This window comes from Phyllostomus hastatus, unplaced genomic scaffold (assembly GCF_019186645.2).
Source record: "Phyllostomus hastatus isolate PE091 unplaced genomic scaffold, TTU_PhHast_1.1 phas_contig_38, whole genome shotgun sequence".
Taxonomy (NCBI): Eukaryota; Metazoa; Chordata; class Mammalia; order Chiroptera; family Phyllostomidae; genus Phyllostomus; species Phyllostomus hastatus.
In genome coordinates this window covers 34594493-34614367 of record NW_025333869.1, presented here as the reverse complement: position 1 = coordinate 34614367, position 19875 = coordinate 34594493, and the positions used below count along the sequence as shown (strand labels likewise).

The following is a 19875-nucleotide window of genomic DNA, read 5'->3' as shown; positions in this document are numbered from 1 at the left end:
CTATGGCCATGGTCGGCCATAGGATTGTATCATCTTTTCCCAATTTACACACCCAATTTACACTCCACACAGCATAAAAATAGCCCTTACTGCTTCTCACAGATGCTGGGAAGAGATTAAAACAAAAAGAAGCCAGGCTAGATCTATGCTCTGGCACACATAGCTACCTTTTTCTTCCGATCCCGGGACCGTTTGCGGTGTTTCCTTTTTTTCTCAGTCTCTTCTTCAGCATTGATTTCTAAATCCCTGTTTTTCTTTAATTGGGAAGCTGCATGAGCCATAATGCATTGAAAAAGATCCTCTCAAGCACGCAGGGCTTCCTGGTAAAAGGTGATATCCTCAGGCACCTCTAATCAGGCTTACAGCAGCATTCCAATCACTGGAGAGAAACCTTTGACTAGAAGCAGGAAGACATTCAAAATGCAAAGATGCTGTCGAAGCTGAAGCTTTTAAAAACCCAGATGATGGTTTCCAGACTTCATCCTACACCTTCCTCTACCTGGACCTTTACACAAGAGTGCAGCCATTGTAATGCATTTACCGTAGTGAAAAAGGCAGCTGGGACAGAGGAGGCTGTATTATGGCTGTATCCCCGGCCACCAGCTGGAAGTGTCTAAGTGATTCCTCAGAAGGGGGAATGCTGCAAAGGATGCTTCTCCGGAGGAAAAAAAATCAAGAGTCACCACACATGCAGGAGCAAAAATCCAGCACTAATTCTGAAGACCTATTTTAGAATCCTTCAAAAAAAAGACAGGGCTGCAATTTATGCATCACCACTAGGTCTGCACGGAGCATGATTTAACCCGCAACAGAATGGAGCGGTTCCTACTTTAGCTGAACTGCTGATGGTGACAAAATGTATAAAATAAGATTTCACAAAATACACTAAATTCTGCTATGGAGAGCCTGTGTTACAAGGAAAACAATGCATGCATTGCTGGTGTCCACAGCACGGGCTTTATGCTGAACTATCAGCCTAAATGCATTTTGTGGGAGAAGACTACAGAAGGGCCTGTTGTCTTTTAAAAACAACATGCTGATTACAACACATCATACAGAAGGACGTGAGCATGTTGGTGTATGGAACAGATGCCCAATTCACAGGAGTCCCCAGGACTCTCCTCTCGTGTGGTCTGAGGCTCAGAGAATGGGGGTCTGGTCTGGGCTGTCATCAGGGTTTCTGAGTCACAGAAGCCAACATAGATTGGCTTTCACATCAGGATTTGCTTCAATCACCTTACTATTTTTGCCACCTGAGTCCTCAATGACTGCAGCCTCTGAATATTCATGATGTGAAGTGAAGCAGCAGCATTGCACAAGGCCTGCTGGGGTATATTCTGCTAGGATACACGCACTGGAAGAAATTTAATAAGCCAGGGATTACTTACACACACGCAAACACACACACAGTGCTCCACAGCTTTAGCAAGAAATGGCTGAAATAGCAGACCAGACCTAAAACATTTGGGCCCTGGTAAGGAACCCTACATTCATCAAGAAAATAAGCAGAATAAAACAAGAGGATGCTCTGCTGAAAAGATGTAGTGTGTGTGCTTCTAGTACCCGAAGTCCAGAACTTTGGGGATCAGTGCACTTAACTTTGCAGAACTGACGAATAAAGCATGGGAAAGGCCAGAGCAAAAAGTCCAAAGGCATCGCGTGAGGATGTGGTGGGGTTCTCTGGAGCTGCTATTCACCTGCTTCATCACAAAGAGCCCCGTGTGTGAGTTCCTGCAAACCGCTGCATACTATATTTCTGATCTGGAAGGTAATTCCCCTCCTCAGGTGCTTCACAATCTCTACCAGGCAGGTACAGGGACCATGGCCTTTCCGGTCCTCCTACAAGTGGACTGCACACTCCTTTTGGGGCTCACTGAAAACCACTCTGGTCAAAAAGTTCCTGAGGGCCTACTGTATGTACTGGTGCTCCTGTGCTTACTTCCCCAGAGAAACTCTCTTCAGGAAGAAAGTATTCCAGAATGGTTCTCCATTGCCTATGAAACCATTGTTGGGGAAACAGGAGGGGAGAGTGAAGGAGTGGAATTAAATGTAACTTGGATCCGAAAGCAATAAACCATATTGGGACCTTCACAGTAAAAGTAAGTTTTGTTGTTTTTTTTCAGCCAGGATTTTTACTGTAAGAGTAATAGATGGGATAGAGAAAAGAATAAATATTAAAACTTTGGTATGCTTTCTTTCTGTGTAAAACCATCCTGTACTTTTGAGGAATATTCATACAATTTCCTTCCTTATTTTCAGCAACTTGAAGAGGGCAGCCAGCTTAAAAACTGGCTGGTTTCCCACTGGCACTGGGCTTCTTCTTCCCTCCCTTCATAGACACTAATGACACTTTAAAATGTACTTACAAATATGCTTGATCAAGGCACCTACCTCGTCCCTCTGAGGCTGGCGAAGCCGCACTTTCCCATTGATCTCTACCAGCCAAAGATACTTGGAAATTAGGAAAATGGGCCACAGGTAAGGAGCCTTTTTTTCTTTCTTTCTTTTTTCTTCTTTCTTTCTGTCTTCTAATTTATTTTTATTTATTTATTTTTTTTTGCCGTGGGCATCTTTCCACACGCTCCTCTCTAGAATAATTATTGGCTTCCCTGAAATGTTCTTAACAAGCCATTACAACTTTTAAGCTGTCATAATATGAATTTTTTTGTTATGTTGGATTTTGCAATATCTCAGTAAGTGGTTAACCTTCTAAGAAATAGCTTGGTTAGGTTTTCTTTTTTACAGAAAATGTGGGCTTTTGTCCTCCATTTTTAAACCAGAAAAACTTTGAAGAGTGACCTTGCCAAGGAAGGCAGTCCTGTGGGTCCGGAACTTCGAGGGCTACATGGCTAAGGTCTCAGCCTCTTCTTTCTCCTTCCCCAGTGTGCTCCCTGCCAGGTAACTCTCCAGCAACTTGAGTACTTATTCTCAGCACAATGACATTTACACAAGAGAGCCACACATATTTTTTTCCTCCCAAACTGAATGGACAGTTCTGTCCATAATCTAGAAAGCAGGTCCTGCCCCCGACAGTGGCCATGAGGAGTGATGGGCAAGACCCACACAGGCTGGCAATGGCCTATGCATGGGGTGTCAAAACTCCTGAAAGTTAAGGAAAAACAATTCTTATGCCACTTCTCTCAAGGAGGAAAAAAAGTTTGTTCTGGTTTTAAAAAGTTCCATGTATAAGAAGTCTGAAACCATCCTTTCGAAATAATTTAAAAGAGTGATCTTCCAAACGTTTATTAGCTGCAGGTATTTTTCTTTGGATAAATCCTATAGGAAAGGCAATTATAATAAATACAGGGTCTGGCACAAATAATGTCACTTTTTTGTCACAAAATCTTTTGTTACAAAATCATAAGCATGTAATTCTGTAACATAACAATATCACACTCAAGCATACCCTATCATGCTTTAGGTGGAATGTTCACATTAAAACTGCAAATTATTACACCCATATTATTACCCTACCAACCACACTCAAGCAGGCATGACTTCTGCCGGACCCTGTGTAACAGTGGCTGCCTGGCTGAGAGAAACAGTGGTACCCCAGAGCCCCCGAGCTCTGGCTCCCTGCCCCTCCCTCTAGAAGGCAGCCTGGGCGAGCACAGTTGGGAAACCAGCACATGGCCGCAAGGAGTCCTGGTCTGCCTCCCTTGAACCCTCGTCGCCAGAAGTTATGTCAAAAAGTGACTCCTCCTGTTAAGTGTTTCCTCATGATTTTGTCCAAAATCATTCCGGATTTCTTACCAGAAGCCAGTTCCACTTAGAATATTTCCTGTTTGTGCATTATTACAGCATAAAACTAGTACGGAGAAGTAAAAATCACTTTCCAGTTTGGTATCTAATGTTTATACCCCAAATAATTTCTAACCCCCAAATTTTAAAAAAATTGCGACTAAATATTCCACTGAAAATAAAAACAATCAATTCACTGGGATGTTTCACAAACTTTAGAGACCACAGCCAGAAATATTTCCCCCTCAATTTTCGCATGCACCTTTGCCAGGATTAGAAGATGAACTTTGGTTATGACTTCAGCCAAGTAATAACTTGGTTGCTCTTGGTTGTCACTTTATATTGTTGTCTCCACATTGTCGAGCTGAACTGACACACAAACAAACAATAATATATGTGATTTCTATGGCGATGATACTGTCACTTGGTAATTTTAAAGTTACAACAGCTTTGCATTTGGAAATGACATTACATGGCGACGTAGCAAAGTGGAAAACGGGGAATCTGCAGGAGAATGGAGGACAAGACGCAGGAAGGATAAGAAAAAGAGAAGTGGCTCAGTTTGCCAGCGAGGCTGCACCTTCCCGACCCCACCCCCGGCTCCGGGTAATGAGCAAAGTGCATGTTGTGATGGAATGGAAAGTATTTCATGCTGCACCCACTTCAGTTTTCTCAGAAGCAGAGCAGCCTCGCCATAGGAGAGTCAAAATATTTTTCCTTTACAAAGAAAAATGGATCCTTCGTCATTTCATTAGTTTTGGCATCCGAGATAAAGATGATGTCAAGAGAACTCGAGCGGGTTCTAAACACGTGGGGAACGAGGAAGGAAGCAGGCTCTACACCTGTCAGTGGATACAAGTGACACAAGAAGCGCCCTGGGAAATCCTCAATCCATAGTCACATATTCTTCATTTCCAGATGAGATAAATGAAGTCCTAAAATTAAAAAAAAGAAAAATGGGCTGTGACTGAGGGGTGGGTGGTCCTGTCCACATTCCTTGTAGGATGGCACCTTTGGATAAATAAGCACTGGCCTTGGTTCCATCTGTCTAAGCACTTGGTCTGCCCCTGTGCCTGGAGCAGGCTGTCTGTCCAGCTAACCAGCCTGACCTCAGCACTGGAGAGCCAGCTGGCCCCAAGCTGCCAGCTGCTTGTATGACCTCACAGGAGCACCTGGGGCAGGCACATGGGCCGGCTTCCAGAAAGTCTCACTACCACACCCACGCTGGCCAGCAGAAAGAAGCAGATCCTTCGTCCTAGGTGGAAGACCCCTGAAGGCATGACCTTGCACTCTCTGTCCCCTAAAAGTAGACAGGTCGTGCCTAGCACTAGGAACAAAGTCTGCATCAAAAGCGGTGGGCAAATGAAATGTACTGGACAGACCACCTCCTCTCTGGGCCCCTGGTCCTACAGAAGTAGGGAACTGGACCACATGACCTCAAAGACACTCGCCCATGAATCCAAAATGCTGCAATCTGAGGTGCTAGAAGGTCGTGGGTGTTTGGGAATAAAGGAAAACATATAGGAAAGGTTTATTTAAGAAGAGTTTATAATCAGTGCTGGTCAATAAGGTAGCCACCAGCCACCACTGAGATGGGACTAGTTTGGCTGCAGAACTGAGCCTTTATTTTTGTTTAATTTAAAACTTTAAACTTGAAAACAGACTCAGTTGAGATACTAACACACATTAAAGTGTGTTTGGAACAATTTGGATTTGTGAATCCATTTTTTCAAAATTAAATTTTATGAAACAAAATACAGATCAGGTATTTCCCATGATAATTTAGCATCTCAGACATAACATACACACTGGATTTGAAGATTTAGTATGAAAAAAATTAAATGTACAATATCTCAGTAATAATTTTATATACTAACTCACACTAAAGTGAGAATATTTTGGATTCAGTTAAAATACATTAAAATTATTTTCACACTTTAAAATGATTTTTAAATGTGGCTATTAGAATTTGAAATATGTGTGGCTCAGATTACATTTCTATAGGACAGTGTTAGTCTATACAAACAGCTTTTATGAACAAAAAGAAAGCCCAGTTATCTTCCTGAGGACAAATGATTCTCCAAATAAGCATCAGAAGCCACTTAGTAGTCAGTCATCACAGTTCCTACTGGAAGAGGTGAAGCATGTAAAGATGGTATGTTCTCGGGCACCTGTGCCAACAGCAGCATTCATGCAACCATGGACTCACGCCCCCACTCTGCTGGTCACTATGGTCAGCACCTGGGACATGAGACTTGGTCCCTGCCCTCAAGTAACCGAGGGGACAGAAGACAAGTAAGCCAACAATTACAACACGTGCACAAGTGCTTATGGAAGCGGGTGTGGGAGCACACACGAGTAAAACAGAATGAAATGGTCAGCACTCAGAATAATCCTTCTAGGTCAGGTATAAAATCTTTTGTCCACGTCCAATTGTAAATTTTGTCCACAGATGCTGCTTCTTCCCAGCTTTAGATTCTCCAAGAAAAGTAAATCAAGATAGTAATGAACCAACTGAGATGAGCCTTCCATTCTATCAGGGTAGTACTTCTCCCAAAATAGCCCTCTAAACCAAGACACTGACTGCAGTGGCTGAGAGTGAATATGAGTGGTTCCCAAGCCATGTGCTCAATTCAAATATATTTATTGCCAAAGATGAACAATAGGTATGCTTTTGTATCACTTATTTCCTACCAGGAGTCCAAAAACTCTGGGCCATGGACCAGTGCTGGTCTGGGCCAGTTAGGAACCCAGAGCACAGGAGGAGGTGAGCTTGAATCATCCTGAAATCATCTGCCCACCCTCTGATCCATGGAAAAACTGTCTTCCACAAAACCGGTTCTTGGTGCTGAAAAGGTTGGGGACCACTATACTATCGAGTTAATTATGACTTCTGTGACCTTTTATTAACTTGGTTTAATAACTCTTCCAAAAGATTGATGGAGCACATCAACCAAGTAATGTAATAAATTTTTCTATGTATCTTGTGGAGGTAAGTCTCATTTCTATCTCACTAAATGCTTGTTATTTTCATGTAATAATCATATTTAATGTGCCCCAAAGGAACGACAATGCAAGCCAACAAGTGAGGGAAAACAGGTCTTTGTTACCCAGCTTTGTTACCAGTAGCTGTAGGACCTCAGATCATTCCCTTATCCTTCCTGGTTCCGTGGTTCCATACTGGTAAGAGGAAAGGGTTTCCAAAGTCTCTCCAAGCATACACACTCTGAGACGCTGAAATATAATCACAGTAAGGATGCGATTGATTGAGGTCTTCTTCAGCTGGTGTGTTCTAATCAAGCTCAAAGGAAAGCAGGTTCACTTTCAAAATATTTCTTTGAAGTGGTAACTAAAAGTCACAGGTATAAAGGAAATAGGTTTTGAAGACTGAGGAACCTGACAGCCTACTCAGTGAACATTTGCTGCCCCTGTACACGAGGGATAGAATGGAGCACATGATAAAGCAAAGGTTTTTAGTTCTAGAAAATGAAGCATCTAATTAGGTTCACTCACAAGGTGATATTATAGTGGTCTAGGGTAGGACAACTAAACAGTATGCTGAATGCTATAAAGTAAACCAGTCAAATATTCAAACCTAAACTGAGGTGATCATTTTTTATTATATTGTGGACCACATTAACCAAGCTGAGACTTATGTCTGAGAAAAAAAAGAAGAATCATTCTATTTTCTTGGATTTGGCTGACTTATTTCCACAGAAAGAGCTAACCTGCAGAATTTATAGCCCCTTCCTTTTATGCAATCAAAATAACATGACTTGCTTCTTACTAGTAAGTTTCAATAACAAATGTTTATGGAACAACATGTTCATCACGAAAGACAAAAGCAGCACACGTAAACCCAAGGCATTATCAAGCTGGGGTTGAGCCACACAGACTGGCACGTAGGGTCCGCAAGTGCATTTGGAAGTCCTCTTCTTCCTCCCTGTCCTACTACTTATGTCTTGGCAGGTGTTTTTGTCCATGTTGCTTTACAAGACCAACTGCAAATAAGACTAATATGACTAATTAAACTCCATTTTACTTAGCTTTCTATTATATCATGTCAGGATAAAATCAGAATAGGCAGTCAAGTTGGAATATTCAAAACATCTTATTTGGGATAATAAGGGCACATGTTGTGGGGGGAAAAGTTATGAGGCCATTTTTAAAAAGATAGAAGTTGAGAACAATTTTGGTATTCTTCTCCAATTTCTCTTTTTTAAAAAGGGCAGAGCAGGGGGAGTATCTTTTCAAGTGCTGTGTGTTACAGCTTGATGATTCAGGCAGATTTCATCCTACTCATTTTTTGTATGTTCTAAGGCAGGGGTCAGCAGACGTTCCTGCAAAGGGCCAGAGAGCACACATTCAGGGCTCTACTGGCAGAGGATCTTTGTGGCACCTGCTCAGTGTTGCTGCTGTGGCACCAAAGCAGCCAGATCGTGTAAAGGAATGGACGGGCTATGGTCCAACAAATCTTTATGGACACTGAAGTTAGAATTCCATATCATTTTCACATCACCAAATATTACTCTTCTTTTGATTTGTTTTCAACTATTTTAAAGTTGCAACCTTCTTGGTTTGCAAACTACATGCACAAAGGGTGGGTTTGACCCAAGGGCCATAGTCTGCTGACCCCTCATTTAAGGCACCACATGGTTAGTGGCATACTGTTCTGAGGGTCTCTGAGAAAAAGAATGCATGGACAGTAGGGTCAAAACCCTAGTGATACTTGGAATATTTATGTATATAGGCATGCACATGTACACATATGTGTATGTGTGCGCATACATGTAAGTACTCACATGTATAAATGTATATTTACATGATAATACCCGTGGAGAGCTAGCCTTTGAACCTGTTATTTGAGTGATGGAAAGACATGCTACCATGCACATTCTCTGTACTGTGTATATCAACTAGGACTTCTTTATTAAGTCACTCAGTAACAGATACTTATTTGGCACTTTATTGAAGTAGGGTTCAACACATGTATTTAAGATGCCTAAACTCAACAAGTGCTCAGTAGAGTGAGAGTGAGCAAGAACAATTTGAAGGAGTTCAGCTGATTCTGCCTGCCATTTCATTGGGCGGGCATTTGTTCTGGAGCGTGCCTCCAACAGGACCACAAACACGATATCCTCTATGCAACGCACAGAACATCTGGTTCACTGTGTTCTACTTCCTCCCCTGGGGTGGGGACACAAGCTCTTGCTTTATACTTTAAGTTACTATTATACTCCACATATGTGCTACTCAGTTACTTCAATTCCTTTGTAGAGAGAGGCACAGGAGTAAACAAATGTCTGTGCAGTATCTCCCATATTTCTAATTCCATGCTAAACCTAATGTAAAAGAGGAAAATGCATAACCTTTTTTTAAAACTATCTGAATCATGATTGCAGGCACATGTCTCCTTTGAGCACTATTTCATTAAAAGAACTAAATTTGAAGATTTGTCAATAGTTAATGAATGGTGCAAATTTCAAACAATACCTGGCAATTAAAGATGTGGAAGCTATGGCATGAACAAGCTTAAGCCTCTGACCTCAAAGAAACCCTATCTGCCCTGAAGGACATGGACTGTCCTTTAGGAAAAGTAAGATCAGTTTGCTCCCCTCCTCCTGCCTGCATCTCCACCCCCCTGTCCATACACACACTAGACCGCTATTCAGAGAAAGGGAAAGGCCAGATGGTTTTAAGGATTAGCAATGAGGAAAGGCCTAAATTTCACCTCAAGGTTGTTATTAAATTCTAGTGCAGATTGGCAGGGATACAGAATTTGAGCCATCTGAGAGCTCTTTGGGAGTCTTGGTCCAGTTCCTAATGAGCAGGTGTTGACATGGAAAAAGCTGCCTGTACCACGGTGCTGCAGGCGCGGGGCTGCTCCGGCCCCACGGAGGTGCGCTGAATCTCCCCCAGTCCTTCCTCCTGCCAAAAAAACAAACCCTGCACTCCGTGCTGCACACCCGGCCACGTTCTGTGCCCAGCGCCAGGAAGCCCAGCAAATCAGTCGGTAACACATTCAAATAGTGATTTCTTCTGCAGTTGTGGTGATTTTATACTATTTTGTCCCACTTTGAAATTCTCTCCAGTGTATATTTCATTTGAATCTAATTTAATTTGGGCCCAGAAAGTTTCAATGCCCCTTGCAGACATGCTCGTGCATCCAGATCACAAACTACATTAGCCATTTCCTAGATGGAAACTGGCCTATCCAGTCTATTCAATGAGGATAAAATATACATCAACACTTCAAATACAGTGTTTTGTTTTGCAGCCGTGGGACTAAAATCTAGTAAAACTTGGTCAAATTCTATATTCCACCAGTGACAATAGAGGTAACTGCAGGATTAAGCAGAAACACCACCTTACTGCAGGCGTGTGTTACCCAGTTAGTGAACTCATCAGTTATACTGGCAGGAGAAGCACAGAATCCTGGTTGGCCGTCTAACACAGATGCAATACCTGTGTCTATTTTTAACAATAGTTTCCCAGCCAACTTATTTTTTAAAGACTCCAGAATGTATGAATACTTGAATTATAAAAATAAGAATGCTAATTCTGCTTCTAATCAATAGTTTTACAAGTTTTATACATTTTTTCTAAACTTTTTTACTATAATGGTGACATTTTAAAAATAAAAATGTGATGTTTATTAGAAAATAATTTCTCCAGTCTTTATAAATACTTGTGAAAGTTAACAGCAATAACAGAATTCCTCAAGTAACTACTGAATTTCATGAGGCCATCTTCTATTAGAATTGCAATAAAACCAGTCTTCTCATAAACAGATCATCCTGAGTTTTAGGTAACTTGAATTTTATAAAGCTTGATACCTCTCATTATGTAGAAAGTAACAATAAAAATACAAATAATTCTGAAAATTGTGACTGTGTAGGGCTTTTTATAAAGTAATTTTTATTTATTTTTCCTGTGTCATAGATTAAAAACAGGAAAGTAAAAACCACACTGCCATTACCTCACACCTGCTAGCATGGCCATTATCAAAAGGACAAGAACAATAGGTACGGATGAAGCCGTGGAGAAACAGGACCCTAGTGCACTGGTGGTGGGAATCCAAACTGGTGTAGCCACTGTGGAAGAAGTATAGAGGTTCCTCAGAACTACAGTAAGGCCCAGCACTCCCATGCCTGTGCATATATCTGAAGGAACAAAATCAGTGTTTAAAAAATATGTACAACCCCATGTGGATTGCAGCATAATTTATTGTACAATAGTCAGGACTTGGAAACAACCTAAGTATCCATCAACAGATGAAAGGGTAAAGAAAATGTGGTTACATGTACAGTGAAATGTTATTTAACCATCAAGAAAAAAAAGAAGGAATTTCTGCCATTTGTGGTAACATGCAGCTGACTAGAGACCCCTGAGTGCCCCTGCCTGGACCCTAGAGCTGCCTAGCTGCTCTCGGCCCAAATGGCCTACCCACGGCTAAATGAATGTTATTATTTTAATCACTATATTTGGGGTGGTTGGCTACACAGTACAAGTAACAACTGATACAAAAAAGATAATACAAATTATAGATACTAGGAATATAAAGGGGACTATCACTATAAAGCCTACAGATATTAAAAAGACAAGTTAATATTATATATGACTTTATGGCAATAAATTGAAAATTCAGGTGAAATAGAAAAATTCCTGAAAAAAAAATGTGACTTACCAAAAATGACACAAAAAGAAAGTAAAAATCTTAAGAGCATATGTTTTGTCTTTTTTTTTTTTTTTTAAGTTTGAAATCACAAAACCATCCCATAGGGGCACTCTGCCATTTTGTTTCACTAGTAAATTCCATGAAACACTCAGGAAAGAAATGTCAATGTTGTACTGACTTTCTTAGAAAACAGAGGAAGTGGGGGCACGTTAACTCAACTTATGAGAAGAGCATATCCTTATTACCAAAACCTCACAAAGAAACTAATAACAACAAAAAAATACAGCATGATCTCTCTATTCAAGACAGGTGCAAAAATGCTTTGGAAAACATTAGCACAACCAAAGTTAGCAACAGAATGGGAATTATTTCAAGAAAGCAAACTTGGTTTAATATTTGAATAAAAAAATCAATGAGGACCTGAACAAAAGAAATGTGAAAAATTTTAAAAAAATCAGTGAAGACCATGTACCACAGTAAACGAAAATTCCATGATTGTTTTAACAGATGCAGACAATTCAGTTGACAAAATTCAACCCCCTTATGATATTAAAGACTTACCAAATTTGACAAAATTCAGCCCATTTATGATATTAAAAAGAAAAGGCCTCACCAAATTAGGAATAGAAGGAAATTTCTTTAATCTGATTTTAAAATGTCTATGAAAGACCTATACAAACTTTTATACATAATGGTAAAATATTGAGTACTTTCCTACTAAGAGTAAGAACAAAGTAAGTTGTCCATTCTTACCACTTCTATTCAATATTATATAGGAGATCTTAGCCAGTGTATTAAGACAAAGAAAAGAGGTCCTGGCTGGCGTAGCTCAGTGGATTGAGCGCGGGCTGGGAACCAGAGTGTCCCAGGTTCGATTCCCAGCCAGGGTACATTCCTGGGTTGCAGGCCATAACTCCCAGCAATTGCACATTGATGTTTCTCTCTCTCTCTCTCTCTCTCTCTCTCTCTCTCTCTCTCTCTCTCTCTCTCTCCCTCCCTCTCTAAAAAATAAATAAATAAAATATTAAAAAAAAAAGACAAAGAAAAGAAAAAGTCACAAATATTGGAAGAAAGAGTAAAACTGACACTTTTCACAGATGATATGATTATTTACATATAAAATCCTAAGGAATTTACAAAACTCCTAGAACTAAGTGAACTTAGTTTGGTTTCAGGATAAAGATCAATATACAAAAAAACAAACAAACCATATTTTATATGCTGGCTACAAGCAATTGAAAAAATAATACTAAAATCCACTTATGAAACCCATAAGATACTTAGGAATAAATTTAATGCAAGAAATGCAAGACCTCCACATTGTAAACTACAAATCATTGCTGACAGATATTAACAAAAATCTAAATAAACATACAGATACACCATATTCATGAACTGGAAATCACAGCATTGTTAAAATGTCAATTTCACTCAGGTCTATGGATTCAATGAAATCTCAATCATAACTCCACCAGTTTTTTTAAATAGATAAGTTTATTCTGAAATTTGTAGGAGAATGTAAGTAACCTAGAATATCCAAAGAAATACTAAGAAGTAAAGTTGGAAGACTTATACTAACTGAATTTAAGATAACTATAAAACCACAGCCATCAAGAGAGTACGGCACTGTTTAGATAGACAAATCCTCGTAGATCAATGGAATAGAAACATACCTGTACTTACACCTTTGATTTATTTACAATAAAGGCACAAATCAATTCAATAGGGAAACAAGAATCTTACAAATTATGCAGAACTGCATGCATATCCACATGGATAATAAATAATGTCTATCCTCACTTTACACTATACACTAAATATAATTCCATGTTAACTTACACATGGCCAACACATAAAAAGTTGCTCATCCTACCGGCCATTGGGGAAATACAAGTTAAATCCACCATGAGATACCCCTATCATCTACTAGAAAGGCTTAAGTTAAAGAGACTGACACCACCACCAGATGTTGGCAAGAATGTGAGACAAACAGAACTCTATTGTTATTGGAGTTGTGAAATTGTGTATCTACTTTGACAATTTCTTATAAAAATACTCTATGACCCAAAACTCCACTCCCAGATGGTTATACAAGGGGTTGAAAAAGCACAGGTCCACAGAGATTTGTATAAGAATGTTCACAGCAGATTTACTCATAACTAAAATCTGGAGACAGCCTAGATGTCCATGGACTCTCGAGTGGATAAGCAAACTGGGCATTCACACAATGACTATTACTCAGCCACAAAGCCCAACAGTGTTGGGTTCGAACACATTGTGCTGAGAAAGATCAGAACAGCAGCTGCCTCTGGGAGTAGGGGGAGGTGGGAACTGACTGAGAAGGGGAATTTTCTAGGGTAATAATAATGTTTTATATCTCAGCAAGAGTCACCTGTAAAAAGTCATCAAATGGTATATTTAAGCTTTGTGCATTCCACCCTATGTACATTTTTCCTAAAAATGTAAATACATACTGATCTCCAGTTAATTGTACTGATGCCCACACCTTGCTTTGAAATGCATTAAAATTAAGATGGATTAATGGGTGGATAGAAAGATTGACAGATATACAGATAGAGCAAAATGCTGATTATAAACTCTAGGTGGTGGGTATATGGGTGCTTATTGTACAATTCTTCCAACATTTCTGTATATTTGAAAATTCTCTCTATAGCATGCCAGGAGAGAAACTAACTGACACTTCATGGTAAGCCACTTTTGTTTCCACACAGTTTTCATAATCAAGACATTACTTTCTTACGACTACTTTGTAAAAGAGGCAAGGCCGGCATCGTTAACTGTGTTTTACAGCTGAAGAGACTGTCTCATACAGGACCTTGCCCAAGGTGCTGGCAGTAAACATTAGACTAGTAGTTCAGGAGACATCAGACTTTATCTAAAGTAAAGGGCCTGACAGTAAATATCTTCAGCCATACAATCCCCGCCACAACTATTGTACCCTGCTTTTGTAGTGTGAAAGCAGCCATACATAACTTATAAACAAATGAACATGGCTGTGTTCAATAAAACTATTTGTAAGAAAATGTTGGGGCCAGGTTTGGCTCATGAGTTCTAGTTTACTGACCCCTAGATGATAATCCTGGTTTTTTCACTGTAGTGGTTACAGATGAAAGAACTAACTAACTATAGAGTCAGTTACATCTATGTTCCCCATGCTACGTGGGTTTAATACGACAATTAAATTAGATAACTCCTGTGAAGTAACTAGGACAGTGCCTTTTTTTATAGCAGGTATTCAACAAATGTTGGGGTTTTTCTTTCATTTACCTTGGTTTTTCTCATTTGCTGTTTTTGCCATTACACATCATAGCCTAGATGAATTATAACAAGAAAACAGCTGCGTAATGTTGCTCAACCAAATTAACTTACCACAGTATCTTTCTGTGCAGTAAATCTGTAACAGCTGCACTGTAAGTGGAAGTGCTTGCTTCTGCCTGCATTGTCTAGGCTAACTTTTAGCTAGAAGTTCCCTGGAAGCCCTCCAGGCTTTCTTCTCTGTGATATTACATGGAGGTCCCCATTGTCTCCCTCACTCCTCACTGAACACATCAGCTGACTCCTGCTTTTGGGTTTTAACTCTCAGGCCATTTCTCAGTCTCATTTCTGCGTGATTTCATTCATTTTGTGGTGCCAAATTGTGTCCATAAACAAAGTTCCACCCAAGATGAGCTTTTTCTGAAGTGTGTGGTGCCTCTATCTTTGGCCTCTCTTCAAGCACTCTAAAGCTACTGAGGCAACAAAATACTAGTGATAATTCTAATTTATCCCCTTCCACAGAATTGTGAGGGTTCAAATTATGCAACCATAAGTTTATTAACATATCAATGGGCAAAATTGTGAAGTTTAGTCAACCATTAGGTTATAAAGGGAGAGATTATTTTACCCTCTCTAACAGCTTACAAAGTAATACTGTAATAACAATAGAGCCATTACAATGAGAATTTATTATGTGCCAGGCATTTTTTGTAACCACTTCATTCATTCACTCATTCTCACATGCATCAATATGTATAAAATATCTACTGTGTGCCAGGTTTTACATAAATTATCTAATGAATCTGTACCCAAATCCTGTAAAGTAGGTATTAAAATTCCTGTTTCACAAATTGTGCAAAATGAAGCTAAAGAGTATGAAATTACTTTTCCAATTTCCCACGGCTGCAGATCATCACAGCCACTGTCTAGCACCGATGTAGCATTCTGGAGACTTTTAATAAATATTGTGAATATACATGTGATATCACTTATTGAAAGGGTTTCTGTATGATGTTGCCTGTCCTCTTTCTGTATGTTTGCCCTGTCTGTGCCAGGACTGAGCCAGGAGGCTCGCTCTGTGTGATTGGCCTGCACGGCTCCGTGTGTGGTGAAGGATCAGTAACTTTTCCTGCCCTCAGCCCCCAGCCCCATCTGCTCGAGCAACTCATTCTCCAGCACACCCCTTACGTCATGTTTTCTCGCTTCATTCCTAGCTTCTCTAGAACTAATCTGCAGAAGGCAAGAGGGTCAGGGACTCCCTCTCTGACAAAACACTCTTTCCACTTTGAACTTTGCCGTCGCACTTAAACAATCAGCTCTGCTACTCATGATTTCTGTCACTTTAGCAAGAAAGAATGTCTCTGGAGGAGAGAGAAAGCGTCAAGCTGTAAACTGTAGAGGATAATGTGCAATCTGAAGAGGTATTTCCTCCTACTGCGTCTGTGTTGTACACAGCAGCCACCAAAGCCTGGTGGTGAAGCATTCCACCCATTGTTGAGGTTTCTTCTCTTTCTCCCCCCCCCCCCCCGCAGGCTTTTACGCTAACTCAGATCCCACTGAGTGAAGACTCCACCTTCTCAGATGTACTTCTGAGATCAGCTAATAACACTGGGAGCATTAACTAATTAACAATAGTAAGGAGTTCAGAAAACAAACAGGCATGGAGCAATGCTATTATTATGTAGCTTCTGCCTGACACTATTGTCCTCAATAAGCAGGCAGTGATGTCAATGTATCCAGGAAGAAAGGCAAATCCTACCGCAAATTGCCAGCTGGGCTCAAACTCCTTTTCACTGAGATTACAGGCATGGCTACTGCTGCAGTGAGGGTTGCAAATGATTTCTCACCCTACTTTTTATAGTTTAACTTTTGTAAGTCTCCTTTTACTACTGTGCTATGCAGCTTCATTTTGCATTGCTTGAAAATTTGGTTCATAAAACTTGCCAAATACCAACTTCTTAAATTCTAGGAAGCCCAAGAAAAAGTGACAGTATTATTTTAACATTTCTCATCAGTTGGTACTATTGGCTCCTTTCTGAAATGAACTTACTGCAAACACCCCTCATACATCCTAGTGTGGAGAATCTCTCTACTTGCATGTTACTCATTTAAAAAATGAAGTTCTTTTCTGACCAAATAAAAGATGAATATGGGAAGGCTTTGACTGATTTATTTTCCATTGGTTGCTTATGATTTCTTTTTAAAAAACTGAAGCTAGAAAGTGGCTTCTGTAAAAAAGTGTTTGGCTCCTTCTCTGTCTCCTTTGCAGAACCAGCCTGCTCTCCTGTTGAACACCAAAGTCTTTCAAGTCCTCATTCTGGGCCCTCTCTTCTTTTCACTCTGTACCCTCCACCTAGGCTACCTCATCCACATCCATAGCTTCAATTATCACCTTTGGAGGACTCACAGGCCAGACCCCTCTTCTCAACTCCCAACCCCAAGTTTCAACCATCTCTGACACCCAGGAGGGTAGGCATGGGAAACACTGGAAGAGCGCCAGCCCCCAGTTGGGGGTGGGGCACCTATGTGCCGAGCTAAGCAACCTCGATAAGTCTGAACACAGATTAGTTAAGAGAAAGTTGCTAAAAAAGTAGGGAGTGAAAGTTCTCATCATGAGAAAAAACATAACTCTATGAGGTGATGAATGTTCAGTAAACTTTCCACAGCAATCATTTTGTAGGGCATACATGCATCCAATCATTATGTTGTACACCTTAAACTAACACAAAGTTGTATGCCAATTATATCTCAATAAAACTTGTACGTGGGGGTTCCAGGGAAAGCACCACTGAGCCTTAGAGATAGGCCCAGGCTCTTGAATCAGGCTCCCAGAGAGGCCACTTACTAGGATAATGGCCTCAGACAAGCGACCTAACCACCCCGCACCTCGTTCTCCACACTTCCTGTGGAGATGAGGATACAGAAGAAACTACTCATAGTGTTTTTATGGAGATAGCATGAGTTAGTATTTGTAAAGCACTCATATCACTAAGTGCTATACTGTAAGTGTGATTGAAATAAAATAAAGACTTTGAGAGCCAGAGCAATTAATTTCAGCTGTGTACCATTTACTCGCAATGGGTCTTACAATTTTTCTTGAAGAAACTACTTTTGAATCTATAAAAGGCTTCGAGCACCGTAGAAGAGCCGAGAGATAAAAGAGCCCTAAAAGTAACACTGGTGAGAAGGTATGTGAGGAGGATCACTTCTCACTGGCCGCTAGTTAGAAGTATTTGGGGAGATGCTGTAGCCACTAGGAAGCAAAACTATACAAGTATTAAAATTCACACTGTTACTGCCCAGCTACCGGGCCAGTAGAGGAGCCATAACAGCTCCCTGAGAGCTGATGCTGTGCCCGTTCTGCTACAGTATCACCATTGCTAATGACTGTACCCAGCACAGAGAACTTGTGCAACAAATATCCAACTGACTGATATTACCTCTCTAAAGGCAAACTTCCTATTATGAATTATGATTATTTTCATATGCATATCTTACCTCTCTCTAAAGTCACTTGAAAGCAGATTCCAGACCTCATGTATCTTTCCATTCCCACCTGGCACAATACGTACATCTCATACATAAGAGAGACTTTAAAAAGATGAAAGAATTCATGGATCAATAAAGGATGAGTCAACCATAAACTCTACTCATTAATAATCTTTCTCTCCAATGTGTAGAATAGTAAAATCTGAGTTCACAACACTCACTGCAAGGTACAAAACAGTTATCACCCTTATGCAATACTAATTTTGAGCTCATTTGTAAAACAGGAATGTAGCAATCCAGCTACTTATTTCTCATTAAAGTTTTATGTCTGGGAATGAAGACTTCATTTTAGCCAATTTACTAAAAGGGATGTTGAGTTCATAAAAGAAGTCTATTTCCTCTTCTGATTTTATGCCACAATGCACCCAAGTATTGTGGAAGAGGCGGCTACCTTGCTGCTTTATTTGAGACACTTCTGGGCCAGGTGCCTCAGGTTAAGTTCTACAGAACGAGTTGTGAAAGGATGATAGATAAAATCATTATTATACTGACAAGCTTCTCAGCTAACTCTCAGGAAGGTTACTAAGTCATTTCTCTTTGGCAACAATATAAAAATTTGTAAGACTCATTACTTGAATTCCAAAGCAACATTATTTGCTATCAGATATAATATTAACATTTGGGAAATCTAGGAAATTCTGCAAAGTAAAAAAAAGTATGCAATTTATTTCAGAATAAAAGGAGTTGGAAATGTTTTATTGAGAATTATGCAGAGTGTTTAAGTATTTAATAAACTAAGATATACTCAAGTGCTATGTAATCATAACAAAATTGAGCAAAAAAGAATATCGACATTATAGTACAGATACTATTCTTTTACCATAATTTTTAAAACATTTAGCTTGAAGAAAATCATATTTTTTATTATTCATACAGCACACAAACTGCGGCATTTTAATTTAGCAGCATTTATGTTCATCATGCAAAACCTGCCTACAAGAGATCAGTTCTGCTCAATAGAGCCGATCCTGTTCTCAGCAAATCCCTAAACCTCCCCCCGCTGGGCAGGGACTCACAGAACTACAGCCTCTTTGTTTTCTCAGCTATTGAATGCGTTCCTCATTCTCCTGTGGAGAGACTGCAGAACATGAAGGGAACACCCAAATCCATGTGCATTTCTCAGAAGTGTACAAAGTTATTTATATAACAGAGATCGATCTTCAGTGCAATTCAACACAAGGCATATCCACAAATAACTATAGTAAAAGACAAGCTCTTACAAGTCATTACAAAGAAGAAAAGGTGGTGCAAACAAGGAGCTGAGGGAGAACTCCTCTGGAGGTCAGGGAAGGAAGCCACTTGAAGGACTGGGCTTTGGGGAGTGGCTAGGGTTAAAAGTAACAGGCCTTCTCTCCTCCAGGCATGGACTACTGGAGAAAGGCTGGTGCTGTAATGCTGGCAAAAACTGTAAGCATCAAAACTGTGTATGTGTACCAGGATATTAACATGAGACTGCATCCATCTTTCTCTTGGCTGAGGAGTAATAACTCACTGGCAACCACCTCCACCTTTCAGAGTGAGGTATTGGACACCTAAGCAGCATTTGCAGAGTGTCTGAAAGCCAGATTCACAACCTTACTTTACTCATCACCTCCAGACTATAACAGAGGTGGGAAAGGCTGAGCGCAGAC

The 19875-nt window shown here is 40.1% G+C and overlaps 1 protein-coding gene and 1 pseudogene across 8 annotated transcripts in view; one reads left to right on the top strand and one right to left on the bottom strand.

Moving 5' to 3' along the window:
* The window catches only part of ANK3 (ankyrin 3), a 332140-nt gene extending 331471 nt beyond the window's left edge, over window positions 1-669 (bottom strand). For 4 of the 8 annotated variants that reach the window (XM_045842401.1, XM_045842392.1, XM_045842393.1 and 1 more), the window contains exon 1: window positions 168-669. In XM_045842401.1, the coding sequence (XP_045698357.1) occupies window positions 168-281 (114 nt within the window). In that variant the 5' untranslated portion in view covers window positions 282-669. The remainder of the gene's footprint in view (window positions 1-167) is intronic. The other 4 variants (XM_045842398.1, XM_045842396.1, XM_045842388.1 and 1 more) reach the window with 3 other exon arrangements.
* Window positions 670-5940: 5271 nt separating this feature from the next.
* LOC123821184 overlaps window positions 5941-19875 on the top strand; it is a 43951-nt pseudogene continuing 30016 nt past the window's right edge.